At 31.5% G+C, this 23,790-nt stretch overlaps 2 protein-coding genes across 4 annotated transcripts in view; one reads left to right on the top strand and one right to left on the bottom strand.

Annotated features, from left to right (window-relative positions):
- Window positions 1–1,193: 1,193 nt before the first annotated feature.
- Window positions 1,194–9,831, top strand: LOC128175481 (solute carrier organic anion transporter family member 4A1-like). Of its 3 annotated transcripts, none has more exons than XM_052841111.1 (13): window positions 1,194–1,299; window positions 3,697–3,794; window positions 5,615–5,940; window positions 6,102–6,323; window positions 6,682–6,784; window positions 6,899–7,020; window positions 7,317–7,441; window positions 7,607–7,745; window positions 7,957–8,155; window positions 8,499–8,646; window positions 8,839–9,011; window positions 9,116–9,180; window positions 9,375–9,831. In XM_052841111.1, the coding sequence occupies exons 2-13, from the start codon at window positions 3,703–3,705 to the stop codon at window positions 9,650–9,652; spliced, it is 1,992 nt and encodes a 663-aa protein (XP_052697071.1). In that variant the 5' UTR covers window positions 1,194–1,299; window positions 3,697–3,702; the 3' UTR covers window positions 9,653–9,831. The 3 variants fall into 3 exon arrangements, with proteins under 3 accessions (XP_052697071.1, XP_052697073.1, XP_052697070.1); XM_052841110.1 differs by lacking the exon at window positions 1,194–1,299 and adding an exon at window positions 2,001–2,072; XM_052841113.1 differs by lacking the exon at window positions 3,697–3,794 and having other exon boundaries at window positions 1,217–1,299.
- A 430-nt stretch (window positions 9,832–10,261) lies between these two features.
- LOC128175483 (uncharacterized) overlaps window positions 10,262–23,790 on the bottom strand; it is an 86,667-nt gene continuing 73,138 nt past the window's right edge. Inside the window, exons 110-139 of the mRNA XM_052841121.1 lie at window positions 23,563–23,679; window positions 23,423–23,466; window positions 23,229–23,332; window positions 22,964–23,125; window positions 22,816–22,856; window positions 22,635–22,666; window positions 21,477–21,595; window positions 21,200–21,352; window positions 20,699–20,760; window positions 20,471–20,584; window positions 20,344–20,384; window positions 20,040–20,152; window positions 19,722–19,874; window positions 19,518–19,587; window positions 19,242–19,345; window positions 18,944–19,090; window positions 18,794–18,846; window positions 18,395–18,505; window positions 18,260–18,306; window positions 14,472–14,575; window positions 14,173–14,325; window positions 14,041–14,084; window positions 13,926–13,957; window positions 13,461–13,567; window positions 11,963–12,121; window positions 11,744–11,805; window positions 11,516–11,629; window positions 10,947–11,030; window positions 10,827–10,840; window positions 10,262–10,747 (exon numbers count right to left, since the gene is read on the bottom strand). Coding sequence (XP_052697081.1) covers window positions 10,508–10,747; window positions 10,827–10,840; window positions 10,947–11,030; window positions 11,516–11,629; window positions 11,744–11,805; window positions 11,963–12,121; window positions 13,461–13,567; window positions 13,926–13,957; window positions 14,041–14,084; window positions 14,173–14,325; window positions 14,472–14,575; window positions 18,260–18,306; window positions 18,395–18,505; window positions 18,794–18,846; window positions 18,944–19,090; window positions 19,242–19,345; window positions 19,518–19,587; window positions 19,722–19,874; window positions 20,040–20,152; window positions 20,344–20,384; window positions 20,471–20,584; window positions 20,699–20,760; window positions 21,200–21,352; window positions 21,477–21,595; window positions 22,635–22,666; window positions 22,816–22,856; window positions 22,964–23,125; window positions 23,229–23,332; window positions 23,423–23,466; window positions 23,563–23,679 — 2,900 coding nt within the window. The 3' untranslated portion in view covers window positions 10,262–10,507. The remainder of the gene's footprint in view (window positions 10,748–10,826; window positions 10,841–10,946; window positions 11,031–11,515; window positions 11,630–11,743; window positions 11,806–11,962; window positions 12,122–13,460; window positions 13,568–13,925; window positions 13,958–14,040; window positions 14,085–14,172; window positions 14,326–14,471; window positions 14,576–18,259; window positions 18,307–18,394; window positions 18,506–18,793; window positions 18,847–18,943; window positions 19,091–19,241; window positions 19,346–19,517; window positions 19,588–19,721; window positions 19,875–20,039; window positions 20,153–20,343; window positions 20,385–20,470; window positions 20,585–20,698; window positions 20,761–21,199; window positions 21,353–21,476; window positions 21,596–22,634; window positions 22,667–22,815; window positions 22,857–22,963; window positions 23,126–23,228; window positions 23,333–23,422; window positions 23,467–23,562; window positions 23,680–23,790) is intronic.

The following is a 23,790-nucleotide window of genomic DNA, read 5'->3' as shown; positions in this document are numbered from 1 at the left end:
CGCCCTACACTTTCCGCCATGACGTTAATTAGTCAAACTGCGTTCTTGGACACCTCGTTCTGGAAGTTCTAACCTCTTTCTCACCAGAGATCGTGCTTTACAAGCGTCTATCCACCTCGCATTCAAAAAATAAATTTACTAATTTTATATAATCAACATTTGTCAAATCATAATTTCTCTATATACCCTAAATAAGTTCCCAGTAAATATATATATTCACCATTTACGTAATCATTCAATATCTTTTTATATGATCAAATGAAAAACCAAACAATTCAGACTTATAAATTCCTAAACATACCGGTATATATGATATTCAAAGTTATCATTACAGAACGTTTTCTATTATGTCGTAGCGTTATATCCTCGCACATGCGGCAAACATTTACTATAGTAGATCCACGCAGTAGTTATCTTATTGCAGTCCAGTTTTACTGGGCTTCATATAAGCATCAGTCTGGTATTACAATTGATACGAAACGCTTGCAGTAATAACTTTTCCTCAAAATTAAGATAATCTTGGTTAGTCCAACTAAACTAATGTCATTTAACGACAGTGTATTTTGTACATGCATCCAAAAAGTATCTACGTCTTGACAGTGTGTACTTTTAATATGCATCTCTTCAATATGAAATTTTACTTCGGGATATCCTTCTCTTAGGCCACAAATAAGTAAAACTTAACTGGTTTCAAGGAGAGAAACATTTTTATTATGTGTCGATTCAAAATTTGCTGCATTTGTAACATTACGTTTCAAGAAATAAATTATTATTACTTTGTAAATTCAAATAAAATAACATAAGATTGATTACCAATCTATACCGAAAGACACAAAATGCATTCAATGAGTTAACGTTATAATCAATGTATATTAAGTTGTTCTTCTCCCTTAATAACATTAAATAGTTAGTTAGAAGTTTAAGTTGTTCAATATTATTACCTTAAATTTCATGTTAAGCTTTAAATGTGCCTTTGAATAAATTAACCACTAATTTTATTAACATAGGATGCCGGGTATTTATTTAGATATTTACCTGTTTAGCATGATGACCATGTGTTTGATTTTCCAAAGCAGTCAAAACATCTTGACCAAAGATTTTATAGGTTTGTAAACATGACACATATTTATCAACGACCCATCTTTTAGCATTAATTCTCATATACATATATGTATGGTCTATTCGCTTGACCAACACTAGTCGCCATTGTTTAACAAGTCGGAAAAATAGAGATATAACAGAGTGTATCCTCAGAGTGCCCAACAGTACGGACGTTACCCACAATTATTTAAAATAAAGGTAAGGAAAAGTATATTTCCTTCACAAAACACAAATAACATCTAGATTTGAACAGATGAAAAAAATAGGAAAATGCTAACGCCGACTATCATAGAAGTAATCTCTTTAAGATTTCAGAGATAAGATAGGGTCAGGTCATGTCCAAGGCTGTTCACCAGATTATGTAACCTGAACAAAACTAAGAACAAAGCATTACATCACAGACATTAGCGTGTCTGATAACCGTATATTTGTATCGTTTGCACGCAATATCATACGCTATCGTTTTTTAAAGAAAAAAAATCTATTAAATTTCACATTAACAGCTTATGTTGTAGTGAGCTACAACTTTTTTTTGAGAGAGATATTGAAAATAATTTCTTTTATCCTTTTTTAAATGGCATGATTAATGCCGTTTATCCTAAATGTATCATTTATCTTTTAATTTGGTCTAACTTTTTAACGTTAATTCCGATCGTATAAATATATATTAAAAATCTTCCTACACACGTAAAACGTATTTCATAATCTCCAGCAAATACCTACTACCCAATTCATTTTATTTGAAAAAAGCAACGAATGGACATCTAAAAATATGTTGGATTTGCCCTAAAAAAAAACAGTAAGTAAATAACAGATTATAAAGAGATAAAAAATTACCCTGTTTGAGATAAAGTCACGACATATCAAGATAATCTTCCAACTTTGCAAAACCATTATCACCAATGATAAACAGATGTTGAACCGTAATTCATTACCCAAAAATGTCGCTGGACGTACACGACCAATCCGAGGTATGTCATCAATATTTTTTTCATTTTTGCAAACTTATTAGAATGTGAACGATGTGTGTTAGGAGAATTGTGAACATTGCATGCTAGTGAGATCAAAAGGCGGATTGTAATGGCAGTGCAATACGGTTTGTTAAAGTTCTCCTTAGAGAAAGACCACTCGGTCAGACGGTCATTATTGGCCAAATTTATACTGACCGATAGCCAGATAAGAGTATAGGAACATGTTAATTCTAAATTGTCATTTATGGGGTCAGTATTTTAATTCATTTCATTTATTCATTCATTTATTATATCATTTTATTTTATTTTATTTTATTATTTTATTCATTTATTTCAATACCAAAGACTTTATAATGAAACGATCTTGAACCATTACGCGATGCTTGTTTATAATAACATTTTTTTGCATGTGCAATTATTCCGTATCTGAGATCAATTACCATTACAAAATGTTCTTCAACAAAATGTTCTTCAATCGTGGTGAGTAGTCGAGCATTTTTGTGGGGTTTAAGTGTTCTTTTAACTCATTTTACCTTTTTTGTAAAAACGCAACCAATAAAAGATTCATGTAAATAGTATATTTTTAAACATAAAAGCCTTGATGAAAATACTTAAATTCAGCTCATTTTCAACAAATTCCCAAAAGGCCCTACCGAAAAAATTGTTAATTTTCGAGACAAACCTCTAGGAAATCGTGGTGGGAAATAAATTATGTTTTCATCTTAAAATAGTTGCTTTACAGAAGTAAATCTAGATTTAAGAAATTTTATATAGGGTAGAAAAAATTAGACCCGGTCTCGTTAAACATTAATGCTTGAATACTATAATTAACGAGTCATCAATAACTATGCACGGTAAACACAGTTTTAAAAAGCATATAAATTAATCATGTTACTTTAATTGGAATCTTGTAAAATCAAAAATTCGATAAAGGATAAGAGAGATTATAAAAAAGAGCCATCAGAAGCTTTCACTTTCCATTCTATTGCTGTCTAAACGATGAATATTTAAAGAGCCATTATAAAGATTTAAAAAAAAATTAAGTTTATGTTCCAGATAAGGTGTAAATGAATGATGGGCCCTCACAATGTAAGATTAAGACCCTAATTAAGTATTAAGACGACTAACGTAAAAGCATCGGTAATCGATATATCCATTTAATTTAATTGTAAAGACAATTATATTTTTGAATATTTACATTTTCAACTGTCTTTGTCTTTTATAACATTACGAATCAATTTTAAACCATGAATTAAAACCTAATAACTTCATAAAACATGCGTGACACAAAATTGGCGTGTCTTAAAGCATAACCGAAAAACGGTACTGGCTGCGCCGTGTAGTAATACATAGCATGTGCTACATAAAAAATAGTGTTTCAAAATTATGTTGTTTTCAAGTGTACAAACTGGAAATAATATAAATATAAGTAATTAGGAATCATTCTTTGAATATTATGAGGTGATAATTTCGGTCCGGCCGTTGTCAAATCTATCATAAAGCCCTTTGGGCTTTATTGGATTTGACCACGCCCTGACCGAAATTATCACCTGATAATACTCAAAGAATGATTCTTTATTCCTTAATCATGTTCTTATTGCACCTCTCTCTAATTCAAAAAAAGACATTGATGTCGATGGACAACGGGAACAAAAAGAAAAGCCGGGTTGGTGAAGACGATGAAGAAATCGAACCGTATGGATGCTGCTGTTTCAAACCAAAGTAGGAAAAAATGATGAAAATGGATTACAACTATTATAAAGTATTGATAAATAGACAGTTTAATGAAAACTAAATCCTTTTTAGCTGTCATATGTATTTAAAACTCTTTAAGTTGTTTGAATAGATGCGTGTACCTCTATATATCTCTTTATCTAGTACTGAATGTGCTGGAAACTATCTAAAAACTATTAAATTCATCTAGCTTTGTTGCAAAACGGATATTTTTTTTTATGTTATGTTACGTCAAAGGCAGACGGTAATTAGATATTAAAAATTTAAAGATTCTGTTTTGTTAGTTTAAGGGGGAACAGGGGGTTGCTGTGTAAAATTATTTGTCAATGAATTTTGTTGCTTTTTTTAAACACATTTACATTAAGATGTCCACCACAACATATATCATTTTCATGACTACTTTCTTACCTTGCAAGGGAGATATTTTGATAGGAATTATCCCCCTTTTCTGGCATTATGGATTTTTTTTTTTAACAAATTCAATTTTCTACAAGAATCATCTTATTTGATGAAATTTATTTGCAAATCATATTCTTTAATTTTGAGAACGAAAACAAGTTTCAAAATTGCTTACAACATTGGCTCTTTTACATTGCAATATCATAATGTTATCAATATATTGATACTACAATAGAGATACTACAATAATGTGCTTTATAACCTATCAAATTTTCATGGCAACTTTCTTTGCATTTAAGAGAGATTCTACAAAAGGAATCATGCACCCCTACCCCTTATTCTGGAATTATGACCTTTTACAAATTCTGTTTGGAACCATAAAAAAAGTAATGCAGTATTTAGATTTATCAATTAACATAAACAGATTATTATCAGAATGTATATCTGATTATATTAACCGCTTATGATTTTGTACATTTACATTTCAAAACTTAAACATGTTAAATTTTCACCAGCTCATGTTGTGACAATGACTACTTTAGAGCCGTTAAGTACGGGAAAAAAAATCTATCATATCCGGTATGACGTCATAATGATTAAATGACATCATAGCATCATACAATCAAATCAATTATGACGTCGTAAAAGAGTTAGCACATCAAAGCATCATTGCAATGATAGTCACGTGATTTGTGTCCTGTTCCCCCTTAAAAGGACTATGTGCGGTATGGTCAAATATCTGCCCCCGATTTCAACCAATTTTAAATAGTGTCGTATAAAAATCAAATCTTCACAAATCATTGTATAGAGGATGCCTATAACTTTAATCTTAATTTTAGCCATCATTGCTTGTTTGCTGTTTATCTGTGACGTCATCTAAATGACTTAATTCCCGCAAATTTGCAAACAAATGAAAATATTCTCATTTTTCCTCTATATTTTGCATTAGGAAGTATGGAGCGCAGGTCTGCTCAAGTGCGATTTAAACATATAGTTTTCTTCAGATAGTTATACACATTATACTAAAAAATGGTACTTGAGCAAGCCTGCGCTCGATGTTTCCCAGTGAAAAACCATCGGAAAACGCCCATATTTTGCTACAAAACAACAATTTATCAAAATAATGCAATCTTCATGACGTCATTTCTACATTATGACGTCACTGTGGTGATAACCTTTTACACCTTTATTTCCAATATGATTTTAACTATCTTTCACCTTATATTTAAAGCTATTTTTAAAACTTGGATTTTGGGGGCAAAAAATGCATAAAACCGCACATTGTCCTTTCCTATTTTTATTTTTGTATATTGATTAAATAATTATATGTAGTCTATGATATTAATTCTAAAGGCGAGATTTCTTTTTGTAGTCTCTTTCGATATGTAAAAAAGAACTCCTATTTTCAGATGCCTGCAAGTCTTCAATAAAATCCAGTGGAACGTCTTCTGGCAGTGCATATTCAACTTTTTTGAAGGATTCATTGTAAATGGCGTCGTCAACGTAATTATTCCAGCGTTGGAGAAGAGATACAGTCTATCCAGTCAACGCTCTGCTATCATCGCGTCTGGAAATGACTTTGGAGCTTTTATTTTCTTTGTATTCATTGGGTACATTGGGGAACGTGTGCATAAACCTAAACTAATGGCAGCGGGGGTGTTGGTGATGTCGCTCGGGAGTTTTGTCTTTCTCTTACCTCACTTTATCGGAGAAAAATATCACTATACTCTTTCGGGTAATTTTATACAATAATACAATTTAAAAAAAAAAAAAACAACAACAAAGCACAAAAAGCCGTTTCTTACAAATATAAGATACCAAAATCACGATTTTGTGAAGTGCAATAAACATAGAATTAACAAAAAATACAATAAATAACATGTTTTTGGTTCTTAGAAAACAATGGGATAAATAACAGTACAGGAGCCATGTGTAATTTAGACCATGCGTCGGAACAATGTGAAACAACTGCGTCAGACACGTCGTCCTATGTCGGGTATTACGCTATGTTCATTTTAGGACAAATGTTCCATGGAATAGGAGCGGTGCCTATGTTTACCATAGCCTTGACATATATTGATGAAAATTGTAAACATAAAATGACGTCTTTTTACGTCTGTAAGTATACACGAGTTAATCATTTCATTAAATCTCACTAAAATGACAAACGAGTTACTTATATATTGACAGCCAAATATATCAATTTTCTTTTTTTAATTTTACAAAAGCAGTTTTTTCTTACATGTAATTTTAAAAAATGATTATTAATCACTTAAAACTTACGAAATTCGTCGATTCCAATGCTATTTGTTGCTTGAAATGTAAAAGGAAAATTTAAAAAATTAAACCATTTAATCACTTATAAAACTATCTAAAATAGTGGTATCAAACTTTTTATGGCATACATACGTAATGTATATATATAATGCTTGTTCTTTCAATACTTCATTGTAAATATTGAACATATATTTTACAGCCTTGACCTTCTGTTCCGCTGCTGTTGGCGTGGCCGTTGGTTACATTGTTGGAGGTCAAACACTCGAGTATTTTGTGGACATTGATAAAGTTCCTCAATCTGCGTGAGTTTACTCTCGTCTTAATCTATCTATTAACAGATCTGTTTAATATTGTCAGATTAAACAAATGCTGGTGTACAGAACTTTAAGCTAATTTGTTTATTTCTATACGTGAAGGGTTGATTTGACCCCGAATGACCCCCAATGGGTAGGAGCCTGGTGGATTGGAATAGTCATGAGCTTTTTCGCCTTTTTCTTTATTGTACTACCGACTTTGGGCTTTCCAAAACGTTTACCAGGTATGTTGATAATGAACCATATATCTGAAAACCTTTACTTCGGAAATAAGATAATTTTGATTTTGAACGATATTTGAATTATCCCCCCCCCCAAAAAAAAAGAAAAAAAGAAGAGAATCGCGAGTTAAAGATCACTTAATCAAAATTGATAATAGAAAGCTTAAGAATACACTTTTTTTCCATTAAGAAGAAAGTATTTGCTGATAATAAGATAGAATGAGAACGGTATATCAGTTAGTGATATTAAGCGATAGTGTGAATACACATAATTCATATTAATTTGTAATTGTTTAAAGGATATAAAGAGCTTCAGAAGACGAAAATATCAGAGGCATATGACTCCGGAAAAAACGACGAAGCAACCACAAGACCAGATTTTGGCACGAAATTTAAGGACATTCCAAAAGCAGTTTGGCTGCTGGTATGCCATTCTCTGATACAAATCAAAACATGTTCTTTCAGACATTTGCATCATGTTTCCATTTTAATGCAATATTTTATTTTGTTTGATTTCATTACATATAAAAATATTATATGAGATAGGTGCATCATGTTTTTTTGACAATTGTTTTCTTACAATTTTCAGCTAAAGAATCCCACGTTTGTTTTCATCATGCTAGGAGCTACAATAGAATTGCTGGTGGTCGGCGGACTTGCTGTGTTTGGGGCCAAACTTATTCATGTTTTGTTCAACGTTGATTTAACAACCGCGGGAAGTGTTATGGGTAAATATATATAATCGTAATATATAATTTTTTTTATCTATATAATTAATGGAGCAATTCATACCTTTGTATTTAAAATTATATTTAGACAAATAAATTTCAATGTCCAGTCATAAATATTGTAAGCATTATAACTTGCACCTCGCTGGCATTTATGGATTATACTAAAATCTACTAAAATAAAGTCTTTATATTTTTCTTTTATATAAAGGTATCATAACTATTCCCGGATCTGGAGGGGGTATGCTTCTGGGAGGGTATATACCCAAGAAACTGAAACTGCGATGTCGTGGAATCATCCGACTATGCTTCATTTGTATGGCTATTTGTCTTTTGTTTTCTCCTACATTTCTTATTAACTGTCCTGATCAACCAATAAGTGGACTGGATACTCCATACATAAAACAGAGGTAAGTACAATTTACAAGTTATTTCGTTTAACACTTTTTAAACAATTTCTCTAACTTAAGAAGACTGGGGGTCAACGCATTAAACATAAGACATAACATTTTAAATTAACATTTTAGCTTTAAATTTTCGAATATTTTCTTACATACAAAGCTGTCCTTTTAAACGGGGTTTGTGATAATCTTAACATCCATCTCTTTTAAATTGATTTTTAGATATAAGAAAAAAAAATGATTCAATTACAAGTTCTTTAATGTTATCTAAATGTCAAAATCATAACAACACAAAAAGCAACATGCATATGTCTGTATGCAAAAAATATCATTTTAGTGTGTCTAATTACAGTGGTATACAGGGATTGGATGCAAATTGTAACAAAAATTGCGGATGTACAACTTCAGCATTTGAACCAATCTGTGATTCAAACCAAACCGTTTATTTTTCCCCTTGTCACGCAGGTTGCACAAATGTAACGTTTGTTAATGGTGAAAAGGTATTTAAACCATGCATAAACAGTAATGTTCCCTCTCTTTTATGTACATTAATTTAAATGATAAACACTTTAAAGATTTCAAAGAAATAATACCCTCCTGGAATTGCGTTTATCGCTGAATACTTTTGCAAAAATGTTTTTTGTTTTATCATTGAGTCTTTTTATATAGCTCAGAAATATTTTATTTCCTAGTCATACTACAACTGTTCGTGTATATCGACACCAAACAATACTTCCGTTGCTGACGCCATTAACGGAAGCTGCACAGAAAAGTGCCAGTGGTTTTACGCTTTTTGTGTTTTGTTATTTGGCATAATGTTTTTCACCTTCATGACAATGTCCCCAGTCGTGACAGCAATTTTCAGGTAACCTGATTAAATTAAATTGTTCGTGTTTAAGTTCCTTTTCAAATTAAAAAGCTTATTTGTTTAACCGTGGCGTTACGGATTTGCTCCTTATATTGTTATAGATGTGTTCCCGACAATCAGAGATCTCTAGCATTAGGACTACAGCTTTTAATTGGTCGTCTTTTAGGTAAGTGTAAAATAAATTTTAATTTTAAAATAAGTAAACAATATTATGAAAAGTCATCATCCAAAAAAAATTCCAAAAACCATTGTCAAAGATGTTAAAAAAAGAAAGATCATTATAACTTACAATCATCAATAACTAAAGTGATTAAATTTTTGTTACAAGAATTTTTAATAAAATTTGTGAAATATTTTAAGGAACAACTCCAGGACCCATTTTTCTTGGATACATCATTGACAGTACCTGTACAATCTGGCAAGAAGATTGTGGCAAAACCGGCTCGTGTTGGACCTACAACAAACATGACCTTGGTGTGCGCATATTGATTTGGTGGCTGGCTTTAAAAGTCGTTGGGGTTATATTTTTCTACATTGCATACAGACTATATAAGCCACCTCCTATTGAAGACAAGAGTCAAAATATGGACATAAATACAATCCAAAATAATGCTACGAAAGATGAAACCAAGTTGTAGTCTTACATTTGCGTTTACGTAGTTTTACCCAAAGTATTGTAGCTCATTTTATGTAATTTTAAAATATATTTAAAACTTCCGATCAGTTTATTAAATTTCGTTTTTGTTTTATTTTATCGGTGTTTGGTTGTCTGTGGTTATCTGATGGCTGATATTTAATAAAAATTTACAAAAACTGAGTATTTTTAATACCTTTTTTTGTATAGCCTTTATTAGAAATTATTATTTTTATCTTAGTCATCTTCGAATCATTTCTTCTATTTTTTAAAACTGCGCTAAGTGTACTGTTTAGTTTATTAGATCTAAAAAAAAAATCATTCAAATTTCCTACAATAATGTCTATTTACTGCAATTTAAAACTGAAAAGAATACATTGTAGGGTAGATTAATGGCAATGATGCTTGAGTTGGCAAATGTGCGATTTAATTTCTCTTAAATTTTTTTTACAATTAATATACAGATATTTTTACATGAGCAAACATAATGTCTCATAATGAAATTTATTACTTGACAAAGATTATTAAAAAGTAATGATTGATTTTCAATTGCCTTATTAAAACACCCACAATTTTTGAATCGATTAAAAGCATGTTAAAAATAATCGCAGTATGCACTTACAAGAACCTTTATTTGCTATTTACAAAATCATTACAAATAAATTAAAAAAGAATCAAATTCATACGATCAAAACATGAAAGAAATTTTTGGTTCCATATGGCCATAAAGTTATATCTTTTAATTGTCCAAATTTAAAAAAAAAGAAAACTGATTAATAGCTTTATGTTAACAATAATGTAATTTGTCCAGTGAGTCTTATTCCCACAATGTATTTACGTCATGTTCTAACAACATCCATCATTTCATGTACTTCGGTCTTCGCTTGAAATCTTTCGGTTTCAGCACTTGACGGAGTTTTTGCACAACGACATAAATCAGTGCCGCGATTGCAATGGATCCTCCAACACTGCCAGCCCCGATTCCAGCTGCTTTAACCAGTTGGTCCAGACTTGCTGCAGGGTTTGTTGTAATGATCTGAGTTGTTTTTCCGTTTTTGGAACATATGCATTTTACTCGGCCCCTTTTAGCTGCATCGCGCTATTTTCAGAAACAAATAAATGTCAAATTTGCCACAAATTATAAAATTCATTGAAAAAATAACATTTGTAATACTTACTGCATCTTTAGGTCCTAGAATATAAAGGAAAAGAAAACCATTTAATTCAACGAAGCATTATACTAAAGTGCCAACTGAATTAAATGTACACGCATAAAAAATCTATTTGTTGACACTTACTCATCGTACACGTTTGTTGACTTGAACTTTGCATTGATGATTCAGTACTTTGGATCAAAGTGGTGGTAATTACTTCGGTTGGTTCTAAACGAAAGCAGTATATTAATCATTTTATCTGAAAAGGTATCAATATTCTTCATTGATCGACAAAAAATATTCCGTGATATATTCTTATTTCTTTTCGTATGAACATTATTCTGAAGTAGATTCACACAGACCTTGTTAATGTTCAAACCATTACAAACATGCTCTACGTGATTATACCTTGAGACTCTTAGTGTGTTTAAAATAATATACGAAACATGATTTTAAACAAAATTCTATTTGTATTGAGTTCTTTGGATTCCCTAATGGAAATTTACAATATAATCATGCCATTGTAGCGGATATATCTAGAAAATGAAAAATTCAAATTGGGGGCCTTGACAAAAAAGGTAAGTTCAGTTAAAATTTAAAAAAAAGGATGGTCATTCTTCCTGGATAGAGTCTTTCAAATATTAATTTGAACTATATTTCATTGTTAAGATAACATTTTCGTATTGTAAGCTATGTCAAAAGTTTATGCATACCAATTGTATCGCACAAGTCTCCTCTATAACCAACTGAACAATTGCAGACAGCTCTTTTTCCCGAGTAAGTACAGGGACTGAAGTGCTCACAACGCTTGACTTGACAGGCTCCTCCTGTGATACAAATGTGCGTGCTTTTGTTTTAAACAGATCTCGTAGTTAACTTTATATGTAATTCTTTACAAAAATTATATCTAAATTAATTAGCAAGACAATATAATATGGTACCTTGTGCTTTGCTTGCTGTTTCTACCACATCGATCACTATACAGTGTTCTCGTCCGACATCGCTGAAATGATAACTACATAAGTCAGTTTGAAATATAAATATCTACATTGATTTTATTCGATATTTATGAAACAAATCAAATTGAAATTTAAAATTGCATCTGAAAATTTTCATGATAAGTATACTATTATTTTATATTTCATAGAAATAATTATTACCTCTGAGTAACTGTTTGGAAACACAACGAATTATTTCCTTTTTCTTCAATCTGAGGAATAATGGCTATATTCCCATAGCATTTACCGTTTTTGCCAGCTGGTGGAGTGAACGCATGGACGTTTTCTAAATCTGTTTTCTCGGTCGGTTTAATACTTGGGCTATTCAAAATGTGGGGAAAAAATCAATATGTGATATGACACAAGACCTAAAATCGTTTGATATAAGCATATGTACCGTACAACGGGTATTTTAGGGTGCTGATAGATTTAACTAATATTTACAACTGTTATAAATCCGTAAAACAAAATTGCGTGATTATGTACAGCAATAAAAGATAGACACGTCAATTTTCTATATATTTTTTGAGATCCCGTGAACTATGTTTATCTTTTACTTACATAAACATTGAAACTTGTTACTAGTATCTTATTTCCCTCTTACCGTTTAGATGAGTAAGTTACTTGAGTATGTTGTGCAAGGTGTCCTAGTATAATCATTGTCTCCGACGCAAAAATTGTTGTTATAGACTAGTGTCAATATAAAGACCCTGATTATTATTTTAAAGGGTCCATTCCATGATTTAAGCTAAAAATTTGAAATTTTCATTTTTCCATTTTTTAATGTTTAGAATGGTAAATACATATATAGGTATTTTTTTTATGCTTTGTCAAGTTTGGAAGTCCAATATTGAGTTATAAGCAAGATAAAGAGTTTGAAATTTTTTATTTTGTAAACAAAGCTCGAGTCTTTTTATTAAATACATATGTCACACAGTGTTTCATTGGTATAAGTTTAATTAAATTTTACTTTCTTCTGTTGTAATATTGTGTACAAACATATCAAATCAGTTTATCTTGTTTGCCACAAGTAATTGTTTTAAAGAAATGGTATTTTCTTACTTTGCATTATTCGTTAACAAATATAAAACTGACTCGAGCTTTGTTTCCACAACAATGAATTTTTACCTCTGTATCTTCTAACATTCAAATTTTGATCAACTATTTATAATTCACAAGAAAACTTTTTTATACATAAAAATGTTTTCAACTCATATCGTGCTAGAGTCCCTTTAAAGGTTTTGTGTATTAGTTTCAATTTGAACTTTCAATAGGTGTATTTTTAAGATGGTCGAGTTCAAAATTTAATGTCGCAAAATAACAAGGTCGCTGTGGATTAAGATGTATTAGCTGCTATTAAAAGAAATCCTGATGGTACAATAGATTGTTTTTACAACTTCCCTATAATATTAACGTATCTCAAAAGATTTTACTTTCGAGAAGTATAAATATTTCAGAAATTAAATTGTATACAAATCAATATTACTGATTGATTTTCATTCTCACACAAATTCGTGAAAAAGAGCTTGAAAAAAATTAAAATCAGCGAGTTTGGCTTTAGATTTGTAAAATTCACAACAGTAAAAATAACTCGTTATACGGTTTAAATCATGAGTTCTTAATTTAAGTAATATTATTAGAGGTTGTATTGTTTGCGTACCAAGGTGGATTTGTTGCTTGATCAGTCACAACTGGTATAAAGCAAGGTTTTTCAGCAATACACTTCACAACTGATTCGTCGGTGTAGGATGGTGAAGTAATATGATCCTTAAAAAATTAATGAATGCCAAATCTATTTCTACTATATTGTTATAAAACAAACTGAAGATAAGGGAAATGAACAACCTTTAATTTTTAGGGTAAAATAAATCTTCTAGTAGAGTTTGACAATTTAAAGAAAAATGTGATGAATTATACGGATATCACTAAAAATATGAAGGTTTTAAAAACTATTTATTCAAATAAAGTAAAATATTACTCTTTTTCCTGTAAGTATTAAAATGTTTCGTTCCTCCTTGAAAATCGAAAATGTACTGAAAGGTTGTAGATTATGCAATTATTGTTTTCCTGACACTTAAATCAACAATATAAACAATATGATAAGAATCATTAAGCAATTTCTTACTGTGGTCTTTGGTGTTAATGTTGTAAGCCGATCTGAAAAAAAATGCAACTATTAAAATAAATCTCAAGTTCTTTCTTTCATTTGAACACATGCATTTACACAACACCTTACATACCTGAGGTTGTATGTATTTTCAAGCAAATTTCATCACTGTTAATCCTTCAAAATAAAAATAATACTCATATTTTTAAGTTTTTATATTTCTTTTTCTGGATAAAATATTCAGTAAAATAAGTACATGTATTACCCTTGGCTATCTTTAGTCTGTAAACACAAGTTATGCGAACCGATTGCAGTTGGTTTTACACATAGACTTGCTACCGGAATCCTTGCATCCACAAACATATTTGAAGGGCATTTCTTAAGTGTTTCATTTTTATCTCCAAAGGATACAGATTTGCTTGAAAGAAAAAGTGTACATATGTTTAACATATTTTAATACAATATCGATACAGGCAGACCTGAAATAGTAGTACTGAATGTTAATAACTACGTTTAGGTAAATATTCTTAAAATAACCATACTAAAATAGCATAACATACCAACCTCGATAAGTTTTGTCCCGATATTGGTATTGGAAATTCACACGGTTGATTTAGAACACATTTGATTTCTGTAGGAACTGCAGTATTTACGAATACTGTTGCATTCTTAAATAAAGAAATAAATAAATGCATTGGAGTAAATAGATCCAAATTAAATTAAAACATCCTATGATAAAAATGTTAAATTAACTCATGGTAAAATAATGAAAAAAGTAAAATGTTTGAAATATATCATATTGCTTTTCAAAATTAAATCTGAATATCGGTCGTCAAATGAGAAGTGAGATACCATGATCAAAATTCGTTATTATCTAAAATGCCATATTCACTTTTTTATTAGCCATTTAATAGCGTAAAGTTAAATAAAGAAAAATATTGATAATATGATTATTATAAGATAATAGGTTTATGAGCTTGAATAACAATTATTACTTCACTGCACTGTTTGTGAGTACATAACAATGTCAACAGGGCATTTTTTGAACCAGAGGCCCAGGGGCCACATCGCTCACCTGAGCAACAATTGTCTTAATTCTGATCAAATTAGCATTACAGTATCAAAATATCTTGACAACTAAGTACAGTAGATCTTGCTAAAAAAAATTGAAAATCTGCCAATTTTTATCAACCTCTTATTTTTTGGTAGATACCAAGCCCCTTTTGTTGTTGTACCTGTAAGAAGATTTTTCTCTATTCCTATATACCCCCCCCCCCCACCATTTCATGGCCCCATTTTTCTCTAGGGAATCATGGTTTCATCAGACTTAAATCTGCATAACCTTTGCTTTCACACTAAGTACTGAGTTTTGAACCGAACACTTTCCCAGAATAGTTTTAAAGATTTTCTCTTTATATTCCTATGTAAAAATTCAAACCGCCATCACGGTCCCGCCGTACCACTAGGGACTGTGATTTTGCAAACTTGAATTTACACTACCCGAGGATGCCTCTACACAAGTTTAACCCTTTCTGGCCAAAAATTCTTTAAAAAGAAGATTTTTAAAGATTTTCTCTATATATTCCTAAGTAAAAATTCATCCCCCATTGTAGCCTCACCCTACCCCTGGACTATTATTTAAACAAACTTGAATCTATATGATCAGGGGATGCTTCCACTCAAATTTGTTTTGAGAAGAAGACTTTTAAAGATTTTCTCTATCTATAAAAATTCATCCCCCATTGTGACCCCGCCCTACCCCCAGGGACCATGATTTGAACAAACTTGAATCTACACTTCCTAAGGATGGTTACATGCCAATTTGAGATTTCTTGGCCAAATATTTTTGAGAAGAAGATTTTTAAAAGCTTTCCTCTATATATTCCTATATAAAACTTGATCCCCCAATTGTGGCCCCACCTTACCCCCTGGGACCATGATTTGCACAAACTTCAATTTACACTACCTGAGGATGCTTCCACTCAAATTTGAGCTTTCCTGGCCTAATAGTTTTTGAGAAAAAGATTTTTAAAGATTTTCTCAATATATTCCTATGTAAAACTTGATCCCCCAATTGTGGCCCACCCTACCCATGGGAACTATGATTTGAACAAACTTCAATTTACATTACCTGAGGATGCCTCAATTTTAATTTGAGCTTTCATGGCCTAATAGTTTTTGAGAAGAAAATTTTTAAAGATTTTCTCTATATATTCCTATGTAAAACTTGATCTCCCAATTGTGGCCCCACCCTACCCCCGGGGATCATGTTTTGAACAAACTCGAATCTACACTACCTGAGGATGCTTCCATTTCAATTCGAGCTTTTCTGGCCGAATAGTTTTTGAGAAGATTTTTAAAGATTTTCTCTATATATTCTTATGTAAAACATGATCCCCCTATTGTGGCCCCACCCTACCCCCGGGGACCATGATATGAACAAACTTGAATCTACACTATCTGAGGATGCTTCCACTCAAATTTGAGCTTTCCTGGCCTAATAGTTTTTGAGAAGACTTTGGCTCAGGTGAGCTAAAAAAGGTTAAGTTTACAATACAATAAGTTGTTAAAGTTGGTTTCTGGAAGAGGAGACTTTGAAAATTTTCTTAATAAATATTGACAATTTTTTTTACTTTTTTAATCTTTAGTTTTTAAGATCTGTGTACAAACATAGAATTGTGAGCAAATCTCGGTATCTTGCTTATAATTCGAAGCTTAACACTCAAATATGGTTAGTAAATAGAAATTGTAAACAATTAAAACACAAGAAACATGCACTATAACAAATAAAGAACACAATTTATTTTTTCGAAATGAATCATATATATACATGTATATGTATATACCTACATATTTCCGACAGCGATATCAAACTATTTAAACTGAATAACCTCGAGAAAATGCCGAGCATCTCAACAAAACCTATTGCATTAATCTACCATTACGCAAAATATAATGCCGAATTACCGATAGAATGAATTGTATTTCAGTACTTTTTTGATACATCCGATTTTGCTTAATTTGCACAGGTAAACAGTTAATTAACTGTTTGATTTACCGAAGTCTCTGTTTGATTTGATACGTAAAAATCACGAAATACAGACGATAGTTCCCAGGTTACAAAGCATAAATAATGAAAACGAAACGAAAATCAGGACAAGCTAACACCAACGTCATGTGTGAAAACTGTCAACGCATTAATTGAAATATTTAGCCTCAATTTACTTCACAAAATCGGCACCAATATATTTTGCATGTATCAAAAATTTCCCTTCATTCGCGAACTGTTGCACAACAAGCAAATTCATCATAGTCAGATCGACCCTTTTTCGTATAATGTCATGGCTGCTTTCAACAAAGAACCTCGTTTTAGATGTATGGAATACGAGTCTTGGTAAAATGGGTACGCAAACCCGGGCCTTGGCAAAATAAAAGCCGGGGCAGATCGGCAATCGTCAATTTCAAATACGCATTATTTTGCAGCAATATTTACAGCAAATACAAATATACTGGTCCATCAAATATCCTGAAATTTTAATGAGATTGGCAGATTAATAACTGCCAATCTTTTGTTTTGCCCAAGCCAAGTCTTGCCTACCCATTTTACCGGATGCCGAATCCGAAGCTATTAAACTGATTGAAACAAGCCTTTCCTTTATTATTATTTTCGTAATAACTCAGATTTGAAACAGAATTAGACCTTAATTTTTGCAATTTATATTTTCCTTCCCATAAGGATGATTTATGCTAAACTACGTTGAAATGGAATCAGTAGTTCTTGAGAAGAAGATTTTTTAAAATGCACCCCCCTTTTTCTACAGTTTCAAGGTTTTCTCCGCTTTGAATACAGATCGGACTTTTATTTCTGCAATTTATATTCACCCTCCCATAAGAATGCTTTGTGCCAAATTTGGTTGAAATTGGATAAGCGGTTTTAGAGAAGAAGTTCAAAATGTAAAAAGTTTACAGACGGACAGACAGACGGACGGACAGACGGACGAACAGACAGACGGACGGACAGACGGACGACGGACAAAAAGTGATCAGAATAGCTCACTTGAGCTTTCAGCTCAGGTGAGCTAAAAATTGATATAATAGCATTCTGAACCAATTGTTTCGATGCTTCTATTGAGACTGTTATGATAAATCTATATCAAAATAATGGTGAACAAGACTAATAAATCAATTCAAAAACAAAATAAACAACAAACAAATAATAGAAGGGAAACACTCCCAAAAAACTTCTTAAATGAATATTTAATAGAATGAGATAAACTTAAGTAATATCATCAAATTTTTGCCGTGTCTTTGTTAATTATTCAATAATAATGAGATTGTATCAGTGTGATTACCTCTGTTATATTGGCTGACGCTGGTCTTGGTATTGGAATGTTTTCAGCTGAAAATATCCATTAAAAGAAATTAAACGTTAACCAGAAATTTTACAAGACATTGGTTGAAAACAAATTATGAATCAAACAATTCACCTTTGTGCTGACAATTTCTTCCATCATACCCTACAGGACAAATGCAAATGTAAGACTGGTCTTTAGAAAGACAATGTCCTCCATTGCAAGAGACGTGTTGGCAGTGGGAAGCTGAAACATTTGAAACCAATATCACAGTAATGTAAACAGGATTATTTTCGCCCCTGTTAATTTTGATTTCTTTACCTGCGAACGGTTTTGCCCGTCTTGAATTAGCCCAAAACAGAGTTTGATTTAAAGAGAGATAATTTGAGGCATTGGAATTAGCCTTCGGACAACCAGGGTGAAAGGGGCGAAAAAAAGGGGGGGGGGGGGGCGAATATTTCCCTAGATACAGTGTATATGAATGATGCGAAAAAAAAAATGGAATTTTTTTAATGTAATATGAAGTGTACATACCTGTAGAATTCTTGACAGAATTTACCGTGATGCATCTCTTATCGGAAGAAATTCTGAAAGGGAAAAAAATAAACGCAATAATATTCAAAAAAATATAACATAATTTTAAACCACTAGATTTTATTCTAAATACCTTAATTATATACAAACCTTGTGGTACTAAAACAAATTTTCTTCGATTCACCAGGCAGAACCCGAGTTGAAACGTCTGTCACACATAAATTAGGGTCAAAGTTAGTGTTTATGGGTCGTATGATCACTGTATTAGGAGTATGTGGCAACTCCTTTGGCAGAACACTGCAAGAGTTAAATTATATATATATATATATATATATATATATATATATATATATATATATATATATATATATGTGTGTGTGTGTGTGTGAGTTCTACAGGCATATTTGATATCTGATTAATACAGAATGAATATTAAAGAAAGTCATACCAAGTTCCATTGACATCTTTCGAAGTGTGAATAAGCAGATGACAGTCGCTACCTTCCAAGCATTTGACGGAGGAGGCATCAGTAATTGTCGGCTCATGTATTTTCTATAAAAACCATAAAACAATACTATCACTCAAGGGCAAAAAAAAACAACAATAAAGATGATAGGATATATAAAAGATGTGTATCATGACACTAGTCATTTTTGCTATTTTATTGTTTATCAAGCTTTGTATACTTTTACTTATAGTGTAAATATAGTAAAAATATCAGTACCTCGGTTGGCGATTTCGTTGGTGTTGCTGACGTAAAGTTGACTTTGAAACATATTTCATCACTTTTACTCCTTCATAAATAGATAAAAAATCCTAATATTAAAAAAACACTTCTCAAATTTGCATGTATTTTTCATGTATAATGCTAAAAAATAACTTCAAAAATAGTTTTTCTTCATAAACTATATAGAAATTTATTACGTACCCGTTATGAACAACATGTGTGCATATTTTACGTTGACCTTCCTTTGACGCCGAAAACATAATGTTTGTTTGAAAAGTGTTATTGAGCTCTCCAGGAAATGTGTCTGTTTTTATTGGATGGACTATATATGGACTATCAGTGTCAACTTTTGGTCTAAGAAGTGAAGAAATATAAAACATTTAGCGTCAAGCAATGGACATTTTATAGGAATAATAAACAAAAACAAATTATAATTACTAATAACAAGATTAGGACTAAAGGAAGTAAAATTATTCATTAGCAGAAAATCAATCAGAATAATGATTATCAAAAGCTTACACTTGACCAGGCGGACCGGTGATAATAAAAGGAACACCACATGGGGCTCGAACTGGACACACAATGATATCCGGTATAGCTGTATCCGTAAATGAAGGCGCTGTGTTCTTTAACTTTAATTCATAAAAAAATCAGTTAGGCATTCTAGACACGCTATTGCATTTGTTATGAAGCTGAATTAAAAAAAAAGATTCATTATCATTGCTAGTTAATAAATTTTCATCCTTTGAACCTATAATGTATTCAGAAAATAAAGACATTATTTAAAATAAAGTAGAAAGAAAGTCATTATCGATTAATATACCGTTCCTGTGCTCCCACTGATAGCTGGAGGAATAGTTTTACCTGAAATTGATAAAATTCAAAATTGAGGTGCATGGAATCATTGAATTAGACAGTCCAAGAAGAACACAATTATGAACGCGTCTTACTCTTCTTGCAGTCAGTTCCGCTGTATCCGATTGGACAGATGCACGTTGACAAACGACTTGTCTTGGCTTCACATCGCCCACCATTGTGACAATGTAGATTTTGACAAGGACCACCTGAATGAGACATGATGCGTTTTGTAGCACATGTTGGGAACGTGTAAAAACGGTTATCAATAAAATAATGAAATAAAATAGGGTTTTTTCAGATTGACAATGGTTTTGACATACCAAACGTTTTGTTGCTATTTGTTACCACCATTATTTCATAACATCTCTTCTCGCCGGTTTGACTATATCAAATATGAAAAAAATGTATATAATAGCAAAAAAACCCATACTGTATTGACCCATTAAATAGATGTTATAGAGATACGCTATTCATAAATACCATTACCGAATGAGTGATCGAACAGCTTAAATCTAATTCTTAATGCATAAATTATTTACATTTCCAAAGGCAAACTTAGTCTATTGCATATTATGATGTTACATATTTTTTCTTACAATTTTAAGATATTATTCTTTTTATTAAATTCATTTTTAATATTAAGGAAACGATTATCATATATTCTCTAAAAATTGCAAACACCCCCCCCCCCCCCCCCCAAGATATACTTTACATATTTTGATGGTAATACAACGTTTTAACGATATTTAAGAATACTGTTCCTTTAAATTTTATCATTTTATAGAACAATGATTTGACAAAGAAGCAGAAAACACACTTACACTCCTTCACGTGGTGTGAGACACAGGGAGTGGTTCCCGGGAATGTCTGGTTTTACTGACATGTCCACGTGACATACAGAAGCGTTGTTTACTTTATCCGGCTTGAAAAAATGAATGGTTTGCAAAGAGCTTCCAGTGCTGTCTATTTTGGGACTGAAAAAAAGTTTAAAAAAAATAAAGGACAGATAAAAGAAAAAAAGTATTTTTAGTATTTTTAACTTAAGAGCAATGATATTTCCAAACAAATTGAAATATATATTAGATGACACATTCCTACCATTCATATGATCCTGGCGTTGGTTTTGTAACTATATGTAAATGACATCCTTTTGGGGAATTTTCACATTGCAAAACTGTTCCGTTCAAAAATGAAGGTGACACTATTTTTGGTGCTACCTATAAGCAATAAATATCAAATGTATTATTAATATTCCATAAATTTGTAATAGGTGACACAACTATTGATATAAGAATAAAATGATAACATTTGTAAAAATACTTTGTAATCCTTTTTTAAATATCCGAAACCTTAATAACTAGACTAACATCAATAATATAAATTAAATCAAAGTACTCAAAGTACAGATATCCGGACTCATTTGACGAGGATTAAAAACATTTTCATGATATGGCATTATAACAGACACTAAATACACACATTAAGACTTTATCAATGAGTTATCTGAGTTTATAAACATGCTAATATGAACTGTATATTGATTTCGTAAATTTAATGAATCGCGGGAAAGTGAAATATTTACCAACTCAAATAAGTGAAACTTTTAACATTTATTCTCCTAAAACAACTCCCACAACAATTTGACTATATACGTTTAGTTTGACAACGTTATGATCTAGGCTACAAGTGTAAACGATATATTTCGCCGCTCAGCAAATGTGCATTGCAAACCTCTAACTATTTAGAAAATTACAGAAGAGAAGAGTATCGTGAGATTTTTAAATTACGTCATATGTAAACTTAAATGACCAAATGAGATGCTATATATTCTACTTTTGTCTTTTAATTTGGAACTTCATTTTGTGCGAAGAACGATTTCAACGGTTGTTCAGCCAAAATCCTCTATCGTGCACCATACCAGTAGTATGGTCATTGCTTACGCAATGAGCCCGGCTAAAAAAATGTGCTGGTGTTTTTTCCAACTTGAAGTTAATATAGTAACTTTTATATCGAGGGTTTTCCATCATCTAATTGTACTGGGGCTCAACGTTATTAAAATGATATTGATATACTTGTTGTACAAATGGCTTTTTGATAGATATATACAGTTTTTTTAAGGAAGGGCAAGTCAGTTCACATTGCGGCAGATTATTTTCACTTAAGTGCATCATCATTGTATTGTATTAAATGAATAAAAGTAATATATTAAACCATCGTTAAAAAATCACATATCATGCTAGCAAAAAAGTAATATACCTGTGCAATAACTGTGGTAGGTGGTACTTGGTCTTTCAAAGAAACAAAACAAAGCAATCAGACAAACAAAACAGACACATTAAGTCATTATCAAAGAGTAAGCATTTAAGAATGTCAAAGATATCTTAAATATGTAATAAATTACAAAATAAAAGGTGAAGTTTAATAAATTTAGACATACCTGGAATAATGTTTAGTTTCATACACACTTCGTCAACATTCCTACAATCGAAAAATAAAAACAAGTAAGTAATCATTGAAACAACGCATGATTACCAGACGATACTTGAATCAATAGCAAATCAGTCAACAAAAAGATGCATGCATACGTGTTGGTGTCTTTGGTTTGAATGCATGCTAATTTGGTTCCGCTTTCCGTAGGAGTAATGTGAAAATGTGCAATTAGTTGGTTAACTGGAGTTGTGACGTTATCTAGGAAGATAGTCCCTGGTTCGATTCCTTTATCCAAGTGCCCGAATAATAATGAACTTCTGTGCCAAAATATTTGCAGATAGTTAAATTTGTGAAGAATACTTATCAACACAAATGTAATTCAGTATAAAATTCTCTACATAAAGTGATTGCTTTCCATACTTGTTCAAGGGATTTCCATTCACTGGTAGCATTATTGGACAATCTTCATTCAGATGACATGTAATCTCTTTAGGTAACATCGTGTTCACAAATTTGGGAGAAACCTGAGAATAATATGTGTAAAATCTTGTTTTAATTGTTGCGTAAAAAATCAATTTCAATACACAATCACTGTTTGAAAAATAGATACTTACGGTTGTCGTGTCATTCTTCTCCCGGGGTATTGGCGTTGGTGGTGCTACAATTAAGGTGTTTTGCAAAATGTGTATTCCAACAAAGCTAATATATCATAAAACATGGCTAATTACTATATTATGATAATATCAGAACTTACTTTTGGTCGCGCAGAGAATCCCTTTAAACCCAAGTTTGCAGAGGCAAACAAAACTGTTATCACCAGTAGATTTACAGTATCCATTCCCTTGACATGGTTTATTATTGCACTGTGATTCTAAATCATTAAAACAAAACACCATGGTCTAAATGTATTTCAATTAAGTGTTTTATAGTTCACAATAAAATTAAAACTCTTACTAGAGGACACTGATACTTAGTGTTAAAC

Source organism: Crassostrea angulata, chromosome 3 (assembly GCF_025612915.1).
Source record: "Crassostrea angulata isolate pt1a10 chromosome 3, ASM2561291v2, whole genome shotgun sequence".
Lineage (NCBI taxonomy): Eukaryota > Metazoa > Mollusca > Bivalvia > Ostreida > Ostreidae > Magallana > Magallana angulata.
The sequence above is the reverse complement of the archived record's forward strand: the minus strand, read 5'-3'. Positions and strand labels throughout refer to the sequence as shown.

Bases quoted from the DNA above. Each gene is read 5' to 3' on its own strand.
- LOC128175481 (XM_052841110.1), top strand. From the start codon at position 2,043: ATGTCGCTGGACGTACACGACCAATCCGAG. The intron at 5,941-6,101 runs GTAATTTTATAC...TTTGGTTCTTAG, and splicing joins ATATCACTATACTCTTTCGG to AAAACAATGGGATAAATAAC. The intron at 7,442-7,606 runs GTATGCCATTCT...TACAATTTTCAG, and splicing joins CAAAAGCAGTTTGGCTGCTG to CTAAAGAATCCCACGTTTGT.